Source organism: Zosterops lateralis (assembly GCF_965231275.1).
Source record: "Zosterops lateralis genome assembly, chromosome: 10".
In the NCBI taxonomy this organism is placed as follows: Eukaryota; Metazoa; Chordata; class Aves; order Passeriformes; family Zosteropidae; genus Zosterops; species Zosterops lateralis.
The window spans coordinates 7,082,833-7,092,415 of NC_139770.1; the positions used below are offsets into that span (position 1 = coordinate 7,082,833).

The following is a 9,583-nucleotide window of genomic DNA, read 5'->3' on the forward strand; positions in this document are numbered from 1 at the left end:
TCTAGACCACCACATGTGGAGGTTAAAAGCTTTCAGGAATTGGAAGGTGAAGGTGTTTCCATCAACTGAGCACAACAGCAGGACTTACTTCAATTTCATAGAAAACTATTGCAGTCTTCTTTCCAACATTTTGCACTCTGCAAAAAAGCATTGTCTCAGAGTTTGAATTTGTCATAGAAATCAAGGAAAGACAAATGGATTCAAAGTTCCCCTGCTGAGGATTTAAGAAGCCAGACTTAAAGCAGTGGAAACAATTCCTCCAAGCAGAGCAAAGATCCCATTTCCCAGTGCATTGCTGCAGAAAGCAAATACACCCGTTGTAGCTTGTAGTTCCCTGGAACTCAGGGAAAATATTCAGAAAAAGAGATCAGAAAAAAAGCAGGAAAAATCTGATCAGGGAAAAGACTCATCTGTGAGCCTCGGATACTTTCATGGTTCTGTCTAGTTTTAATGCACATTTGTTCAACTAAACCAGGTAAATATTACCCCTACACTTGTTACTGTCAGCTGGCACTCCATGGCTGTTCTTCACTATTCCTAATGTTTGTATCACTCTTGTAACTCAGGCTAGCACAACATTTGTTCCTGGAAAGATGAGAAATGATATTATTTGAGTTAGACACCAAAGCTGCTTTTTGATTCCAGATTACAAGTTTTATTAAAGTCCAATATGGTATGAAATACAAAAAAAAAGATGGAGACTCTCTGGAATGCTCCGTGGAGTTGTTTGTGGTTCCAAACATGATTCATGTTCCACAGACACTTGACCAATTGGTGGCAGTGCTCTTCCAGCACGTTACTGGCTCTGGGATTTCACAGCAACCTTAGGGAACTTCCTTTCCAAGATCTTCTGCCTCGTCCTCTCCAGGTTTTGCTGCCTTGCCCTTTTCCGTAAGGCTTTTTCAAGTCTGAGTCTGAAAAGGAGAAGTTGGTGTGGTTCATTTCCAGCCAGCTTGTGAGCACTTGAATTAGTTCCCCCCAATTCAGATAGAGCCTCTCAGTGACTAACAACTTCAGTTTCCATTTGCTTTTGATAAATTAAAAAGCCTGCAAAGTAACATTTTTACTCCGATTCTGAATTCTACAGAAGTTCTGGGAGGATTTTTGATAGTCTGCATTTGAAGTTACTTTTACAGTGCCACTACATAACCCTATACCTTAGGTGGGATCAGAAAAAAAGAAAGAGAGCAAGCTGTAATTTTAAAAAGCCTCATTTTCAGTCTAGTAGCTGAAAAAAGAAAAAGACTGCAGCTATTTTTTTCTTTTGAAGTGGAATAAGGATACAAACAGATCCAAAGATAACTTTCAATGTCAAAATAATCTTTTTACCTGATGAAGTGGTTCACATGAGGTAAGTAATAGAATCTCTTCTTTTTGTGTTTTGTGTTCAAGTGCCATGGTATTGGCCATTCCTTGTAACTGTACCTGTTGGAGAGAGATAAAAATGCTTACAGAACGTATACATTGTTTTAATTCTAGGATTTGACCCATTTCTCTTGGTCTCAAATACAGTGATAAAATGGTCTGGGAGATGGCAGAATTTGTATGTGGGTTTTCTTTCCAGCTCTTGCTGGCTTGGTTTCTAACTTTGCCTCCTGTTTTCTGCACAGACTATGCATCCTTCCTTGATTAGATATGGATTTTCTGGGAGAGAGACACACCACAAGAAAAATTCACCCACTACAAAAGAAGGTTTTCCATACCAGAAAGTGCGTCCCAAGAAGTCGTTTCTCCACTCTCCGGGGACTGGCTTTTCATGGCCTGTTTGTAAAAGCCTCAAAGCAATTTCTCTTTCTCTGACAACCAAGTCTATATTTTTCATAGATGTTTCAACCTGGAAATGGTAAAAAAGTTTCAGGATGCACCAACAAAAAACAGTGCTGAAAAATTAAAAGATCTCAAAGACTTAAGACAAAATTTAAAGGGAAAACAAAGGTAAAACATGCTGGAGTTTGATCATGAGTTCTCTCTCAGCAGGCCCTGTGTACTAGAACAGGAAGGAATGGGTGCTTAAAAAACCTAATTTGAGAGCAGGAGAGAGATGAAATAACTGACAGTCTGATATTTGATTAAACCAGCTGGGTAATGCATAAAGCCAGATCCAATGCTGATGCAGAAGTCAGGGGTCAGAGGCAGAGGTCAGAAGGAAGCAGGAGAAGCAAACAGAAGATTTGCTTATGGTTTGTAGTGGCTGTTGGTTATTTTAGTTTTCACTGGAGTCTGGTCCCAGCCCCAGTAATGCCCACTGGACAATCAGAAAGCTGCCTTGACCAAACTATGACTTGAGCAGTTAGTACATACACTAAAATCAGGGATTTTTTTTTTTTAAAGTCTTTAACAAGTTTACAAACACTTGATCCTTCAGCAATTTTACTTAAGAGTTATAGATTTAATGTAGTATGATCAAGTTACCTTTTCTAACCGTTCTGGACTTGGCATAGGCTTGCGCTGCCGTTTGGATTCTTGCTCTAAAGTTAAGAGCATGTTCTTTTCTTTCAGCAGGACATACCTGGGGCAGAAAGCACAGTAATTCAAAATTAACTGTGGGATAGCTAAGCAGTTATTCTATCTGTAATTCCAAATCCTGTACCTGCTGGCTTCACATATAGAAACAAAAGTGGAGAATCAGGGAGACAGGTTTAGTTAAGCCTGGAATAAAGAGGGCTTAGGAGGGAAGAGTTTAACACTAAGTTGTCTTCCTGGACAGAGTCAGATTCTTCTTATGTGTACACAGGAAAAGGACAAGACAAAGCAGGGGAAAAGCTGGTCACAATAATGATTAAATTCAGCCTGAAGTGGAAATGCAACTTCCAAAATCAAAATAAAAGCAGGCTTGAGCACCCTGATGGAATGAAGTGCCCGCCCCACTAGAAGGCACTGACAGCCAAATCTGTCCAACTCAAACAACCCCCACAGGGTTTGTACCAAACCTGAGCCCTCTGAACTAGACACAACTGTCCCACAGCCACCTGCAGTGCAGCTTCTGTGTTCTGAGCAGTGCCAGGACTGGGGCTGCTCCAAGCCCAAAGCTGGCTGGGGCCTGCACAGCTCTGTGTCAGATCACAGTTACTGCATTGTAAGGTCACCAGCCACATTTTATTAAAAAGGGCAGAGCTGCTCTGAAAGAAGAAAAACTTCTTCACTAAAACTTACTCACCAAAGTTTGTGCAAATCTTCACTACTCTTGCCCCTGAGCTGCTTTATATTCCATGAATCCCCTGTAAAAGAGAAAAAACCCCACCATTAATTTAATGGACAAATTTATCTTATTCTGGAAAAAAAAAAAAAAAAAAAAAAAAAAAAGTGCTTCTATTAGGCCCAGCTGACACAACAGTATAAAGACCACTTTTAAAATACTACTGCTTGGACAGCCATCCTTGAGGATATTCAGCTTTGCTTTTTAAACACGATACAGAAAAGCAATTATATATAGTGTTTATTTATGTTTGTAAAATGCTGGGAATACAGAAAGCTGCCAGATGAACCTTTACACTGAACTAATTTTCTTCCATGGTACTTCTATTTCATCAATGCACATCTCTTCTGTGATATGCTCTCACTTCAGAGCAAGACAAAAGATTTACAGCAAAACATTTTGCTGCACAATTGCTATTTGCTTTCATAAACACTGAATACACACAGCACAAATTAACAGGCATAAAGACACACAAGTGGATGTAGGTACACGTACATAGAAAAATAAGTTTTATGTAGCTATGAATGCTCCCTCTGATTCAAAAATACCAGGTCAGATTTTAGCTCAAAGGTCACTATCAGAAATGCTAAATGTAACTCACCAGACTTTACACTTTTTTCCCCCCAGTTTCCTGGATCATCAAAAAACTCCTCCAGACCTCTCTGAGAAAGAGTTGTGTGCAGGGACTTCACCTGATGGAGGGTCTCAGTTCTTGGTAGGTTCTTGTGGTACAGATTCAGTGCCATCCTGCACAAAAATTAAAAAGAAAACTGTGTATGATAAGAAAAATAACATTCTGCTAAATGAGGATGTTTGTTTCATTCTCAAAGGCACAGGTCTTACAGATAAACCACAGCCTGCAGGGAAATAGCAGGGGTTTGGTTAGTCACAAAAAATATCATCTTGGGGTTTTCTCCTCTCCCTCATCTCATCTATTTATCAATTTCCTATACTTAGAGAAAAACGACAATTAAAAAAATTAAGGAATAAATTTGAGCTGTGCTGTACAAGAGTACATCATAGAATCACAGAACTTTTAGCACTGGAAAGGACCTCTGGAGATCATCCAGTCCAACAAGCAGGGTCACCTAGAGAAAGTGACAAAGGAACGCACCCAGGTGGGTTTGGAGAGGAAGAATCCACGCCCTCGCCCGTGCCCTTAATGGCAAAAAGTGTGGACACGGGAAAACACACAACCCACCCGTGCTGGAAGCACCAGCACAAAAACTGCAGGATTCTACAGGCACAGGGAACCGCTTCGTGCTGCCCTTACACGCTGCCTGCAGCCACGAACCCCTGCAGCCCTCAGGCTGGCGGAGCCGGGACACACCGACCCTGGGACACCTACGAGCCCCGGGACACACACGGGCCCCCGCCTCCCGCCAAAGACTCTCCTCCCTCCTGGGAACCCCGCCCGCCCCTTCGCGCCAGAGCCCGAGTTCCCCTGGCGCAGTGCCTACCCCGGGAGTCCCGGCTGAGCCCGGGGCAGCCGGAGCAGGGCCGTGAGGCCCCGGCCCAGCGCGGCCATGGCCGCGGCCGCCGCCATCGCCCCGCGCCCTCCCACAGAGCCGGGGGCACGGGGCGGGAGCTGCCCTTTCCCAAGATGGCGCCAGCCCGGCCTCACCCCGCGCTCTCCCACTGGCATTGAGCACAGGAAAGCCCCTGCCCTTTACAAAGATGGCGCCCGCGCGGCTTCGCCCCCACGCCTTCCCGCTGTCACTTTCTAAAGATGGCGGCTCCGGCTTCACCCCGCGGCGGGAAGTGGCGCCGCCGGCCCCGCCCCGTGCCAGTCCCAGCCATGGCGGCCATGAGCCGGGTGCTGCGGGCGGCCGCGGCCTGGGCGGCGCGGCGGGCGGGCGGCGCCGCCACCACCGGGACCATCACCGGGATCTCCGGGATCGCCCCCCGCCTCCCCGGCACCCTCGGTACGGCCCCGGCGGGGTAGCGGCGGGCCGGGGGCGGCGGGGGCGAGGTGACCTTGCGGAGCGGGGCAGAGGTGCCCTCCGGGAGGCCGCGGGAGGGCCCGGGGCACCGGGGCAGGTGCAGTGTTGTGGCCCCGTTCCTGTGGAAAACTACCGGATTTGGGGGAAAATGGATGGAAAAGGGCAGGAGGCCGACCCTCCTGGCATTCTAATTGTCCATTTATTTGGTGACATTCACTGATTCACGTGTTGGTGCTTACAGGTAGACAGAGATCTTTGTCTGTAGTTAGAAGAAAAATAGGTTTATCCTAACAAAATACGGAATTACTTCAGGCGAACTGCAGAAAGCTCAGCCCCTGTTGTACACTCTTCTTTTTTTCTTTCTTCACGTGTGTTTGACCTTGTCCTGGCATAAACACCAATGGGGTACCAAACCATAATGCTCTGGTTCAATTTTCAGTTCCTGTGCGACACAGTGGTGACCATGGGAAGAGAATGTTTATCATCAAGGCAACAAGTTTTTATGATTCTCGATTTCTGAGCTTGTTGGTGAGTTAAAAATCAAATGTATTGCGTTCAGTGTAACACATCAGTTGCAAATGGTGTAAGAGTGTCTAAAATACAATTTCCTTTATTATTTATGGGATAGCATCTAAAATGGGGCTGGCACTATTTACATCAACAAGAATTTCAAGTCCTTTTTAAGAATTTTTTGGTCATGTGCTGTAAAATCAGGGCCAGATGGAGTTCAAAGACTGGCTATATAGCAAAGGTTGTGATGGGTACTAAAATTACTGCTGTAGTAGCATTCTTAAATTACATGTCTGTGTTCATATAAGCATTACCCACTAATGCTTTCTACTCCATCCTCCTTTTTGAAACATATCAGTTACTCTTCTGCAGGGTTTGCCATCCCTTATCAACACCACTAACAGCATAGGTGAGATTTAGGAAGCCTGGCCTGAATTTGACTCCTCCAAAGTCAGGTTTTGGATTAATCCTATTATAAGCAGCAACAGCCAATTTGATACAACTCCCTTCATGTGATCAGGACTCCTTTATCTGCTTTCCACAGCTCCAGAGCCCACAGTGTTTGCATTGGTGTTGGATTATTGCTTTGCTGTCAGTGCCTCATTGCAGCTGAGTGCTGCAGCCACTCATGCCAAGGTGCTGAGGCAAATTTCAGGGAGCTGTTGCTCAGACTGACCTCCCTGGGAGATGGGAAATGCCCTGAACGGGCTCCTGGGCTGACACAGCATCACTTTAGTGTGTTCTGGTTCATTAATTAACTCATTGCAATCAGCAGTGGTTACCTACAACATCCCTTTCCAACCTAGGAATGCAAATCTAAGAGTTATTGGCTGTTGCACTATTTTCAGATATTTTCAGGTCTCATGTAAGTTTTGTCAGGGCTCTGAGTTGCCCACACTGACTGTTTTTATCCCCTCTACAGAGATTCTACCTATTCCTGACGGGAATACCAGTGGCTGTGCTCTTGACATACATCAACGTCTTTATTGGTGAGTGCTCTGTCAGGGCTAAACAAAGTACAGTCAGAGTTATGAAATGGGAATTAAGCATGCTGGATAGAGAAAAAGGACTCTTTTAGGGCTCTCTCTTTGGAAGACCATGGAATAGGTGTAACAAATACAGCAATATTGTATAAGTACACAGCAAATGTTCCCAGTATATTTGCTTTAGTTGTTGCTTTTTTAAAAAAAAGTTTCTCACATTAAAAAAAAAAACACGTTTTCTCTTTTGGCACTTTTCAAACATCAGTGAAGTTTAGTAACTTGCTTTAACAAGACTGCAACTCTGGCTTTTTATCTGGCAAAGATGCCAAAATTCTGCTTGGCAACACGTGTGTTAAATCTACTGGTGTAATGATATGTGATTAATTTAGTAAAGAAATCAGGAAAAGTCCATGCTTTCAGCTCCTGTACTTTAAAGGGCATTTCTGTGGATTGATCCAAGCTGTTTCTTCTGTACAGCTGTTAAATTTTACCCTTTTGGTGTGTAACTTAAAATCTGTGAGTAGATACTTGCAGTGTGATGTGTCTGCAAAAATTTTAAGCTCCATTTTTCTGAATAGAACTCACACTGAGGGATTTAGTACTCTCTATGTGGGATAATGATCTTTTCCTTATCTGAAAGGCAGAATATATTGGAAATATATTTATTGGAAAATAATCACAGAGTTAAATATTCCTCCCCTCCTTTCCTTGTCAGGTGAAGCTGAACTTGCAGAGATTCCTGAAGGTTATGTTCCAGAGCACTGGGAATACTACAAAGTGAGTGCAATATGTAAAATAAAAGGGTGGGCATGTTACAGACAGCCTTTCTCTTGGTGATACTTTTGGGAGTAAAATGTATGGACTATGATGATGTCTGTCAGTGTAGCAAAACTCAAATAGTGCAGTTCTGATTTTGGTAAACTTTTTTGTGGCTTTATGGAACATGTAAAAGGCTGTAGGAAATCTGTTTATTGATACGAGCAGATGCAAATGCCCTGTATGCAGTAAACTGCTGAAACTGTATAACAAGAATCTTTCTATAATATTCCTAATTAGTAAGAAAAGTCCTCTGCATTCATAGCATGCAGGTTTTGTCTTTATTTCTTTTCTACAATGTCTTAAGAAACTGGAGTTTAAAGTGACATTTCTTTCTTTTGTGTTGTTTGCCAGTATTGTTTTAAAGTTTGATATCACACACACTTTTGGATCTAGAATTGAAGATTTTTATAGTCACAAACTCAAGGTTGTATGGTTTCAATTTGATTGTATTTTCTTAAAATTAGTCCCTGGCTTCTTGCTGCAAGCACTGTTTTGTTTATGATAGGAAGTAATTGAATTCAGCAACATTATTGCGACTGTTTCAACTCATTTAGACTTTTGTTCCTAGTGAAATGCCCTTTATGTGAAGCAAAATTTTGAAATGTTGCTGATTACAGTAAGGTTTGGACTCCACTTTTGTGATTACTGTGGCAGTTTAAGGAACTTCACAGAAAGAAAATAAATTATATCTTCCTTTAAATTTTAATTTTGCTATAAAACAGTCACCTGCAGGTTATCTTGTCATTAAGAATTGCAAAAGAAATACGACTTTTTAGGGTTCTGATCTCACAAGCAGTTGTGCATTACCATTTGAATGGCAGCACTCATGGTGTCCATGACATCTTTCCAGCACTGTGGATATACAAAATGATTCAGTTATGATGACATTCCTGCCTGGAAATTGCACAAATAATCTCTGCTGTTCTGTCTTCCAGCACCCCATAAGCCGCTGGATAGCTCGTTACGTACTTGACCCCCCTGAGAAGAACTATGAGAAGGACATGGCCATGCTTGACAGGGAAGCGAGGAAATCTGAACTGAGGTATGTTTTATAGTTGAGGGGATTAATTAATGATCCATACTGTAGCTGACTCTTTGATTTTGCATGACATACTGAGCGGGATGCTGACATAAAGTGCTTTCATGTGTCCCCTGAGTGCTGCCTGCACTGGCAGACTGGGAGTCACAGTATCTGTTGTCTCTGCCCTCTCAGGATTCAGGTTACCAGAACAATCCAAGGGCAAGGGGTCTTCAAAACATTTGGTATTTTTAAAGGTGTAGTAGCTCTGTCTTCCTGAGTCAGCAAATGGAGCTCTTTTTGCCCCTGCTAATGCTCACAGCTTAGAGAAGAACCTGTGATAAAACTACCAGTATTTTTATTACTCATTTGTGGAATGACTTGCTAAAAAAAAAACAAAACAAAAAAAACACAACAAAATAGAAAGATGTAATAGCTCATGTCTTAGTTGAGCCCTTCATATTTTGGTCCTACCTATGTTTCAGCAGTATTTATAAATCACTGATGCTAAAGTCATTGCTTTGTCAGTAATGCTCAACATCAACAAACTTCATCTGAGAGTGTCTATTACTTTTTTTTAGGATTATGGAGTTGGAGGCACGCAGATTGATGAGACACCGGGGAGATGGACCTTGGTACCATTATGAAACACCTGACAAAAATCTTGTTGACAATTCTATGAAATCCACACCTGACAATTAAATAATTTTAGGGCAGTGTGCAAGGTCCTAAATGCATACTGAAAAATTGTGACTGTGCTATGGAACAGACATCCTGCTGTTTGCTGAAATACAAAAATGAATAAACACTGTTTGTGTTGATTCCAGTATCTTGAAAGAAACTGTGTGGCAGTTAAGCTCATACATCTATTAAAGCTGTTAATCAGTGAAGATGCTTTATATCAATTGCCAACAATCACTCCTTTCCTTCAGAACACATGTGCACAAAACAAGCTGATAATATTAGTTTTCATTTTGTGATTTCTAGTATTTATAGTTTTAAGTGAGAGATACAAGAAGGTAAGGGTTTTTTCTTTCTCGGTGCTTTGTGTCAGGTAATTGAGAGATTGGTGGGAGATGAACTAAGTAAGAAACTAAGTCTTACTTAGTTTCTT

The 9,583-nt window shown here is 42.4% G+C and overlaps 2 protein-coding genes across 2 annotated transcripts; one reads left to right on the forward strand and one right to left on the reverse strand.

Annotated features, from left to right (window-relative positions):
• Positions 1–629: 629 nt before the first annotated feature.
• On the reverse strand, positions 630–4,775 carry MRPL47 (mitochondrial ribosomal protein L47). The gene is made up of 7 exons (XM_083868854.1): positions 4,657–4,775; positions 3,798–3,943; positions 3,158–3,218; positions 2,413–2,509; positions 1,704–1,834; positions 1,330–1,425; positions 630–914 (listed from the first exon to the last, which is right to left on the reverse strand). The coding sequence occupies exons 1-7, from the start codon at positions 4,740–4,742 to the stop codon at positions 797–799; spliced, it is 735 nt and encodes a 244-aa protein (XP_083724980.1). The 5' UTR covers positions 4,743–4,775; the 3' UTR covers positions 630–796.
• A 202-nt stretch (positions 4,776–4,977) lies between these two features.
• On the forward strand, positions 4,978–9,359 carry NDUFB5 (NADH:ubiquinone oxidoreductase subunit B5). Its single transcript, XM_083868863.1, has 6 exons — positions 4,978–5,121; positions 5,579–5,667; positions 6,572–6,638; positions 7,348–7,409; positions 8,387–8,493; positions 9,051–9,359. Exons 1-6 carry the CDS (start codon positions 4,995–4,997, stop codon positions 9,169–9,171), a joined length of 573 nt encoding a protein of 190 aa, XP_083724989.1. The 5' UTR covers positions 4,978–4,994; the 3' UTR covers positions 9,172–9,359.
• The last annotated feature ends 224 nt before the right edge of the window (positions 9,360–9,583 follow it).

Bases quoted from the DNA above. Each gene is read 5' to 3' on its own strand.
- MRPL47 (XM_083868854.1), bottom strand. From the start codon at position 4,742: ATGGCGGCGGCCGCGGCCATGGCCGCGCTGGGCCGGGGCCTCACGGCC. The intron at 3,219-3,797 runs GTGAGTTACATT...TCTCTTTTACAG, and splicing joins GGAAAAAAGTGTAAAGTCTG to GGGATTCATGGAATATAAAG. The intron at 915-1,329 runs GTAAAAAGATTA...TCTCCTTTTCAG, and splicing joins CATGTGAACCACTTCATCAG to ACTCAGACTTGAAAAAGCCT.
- NDUFB5 (XM_083868863.1), top strand. From the start codon at position 4,995: ATGGCGGCCATGAGCCGGGTGCTGCGGGCGGCCGCGGCCTGGGCGGCG. The intron at 5,668-6,571 runs GTGAGTTAAAAA...TCCCCTCTACAG, and splicing joins CTCGATTTCTGAGCTTGTTG to AGATTCTACCTATTCCTGAC. The intron at 6,639-7,347 runs GTGAGTGCTCTG...TTTCCTTGTCAG, and splicing joins ATACATCAACGTCTTTATTG to GTGAAGCTGAACTTGCAGAG.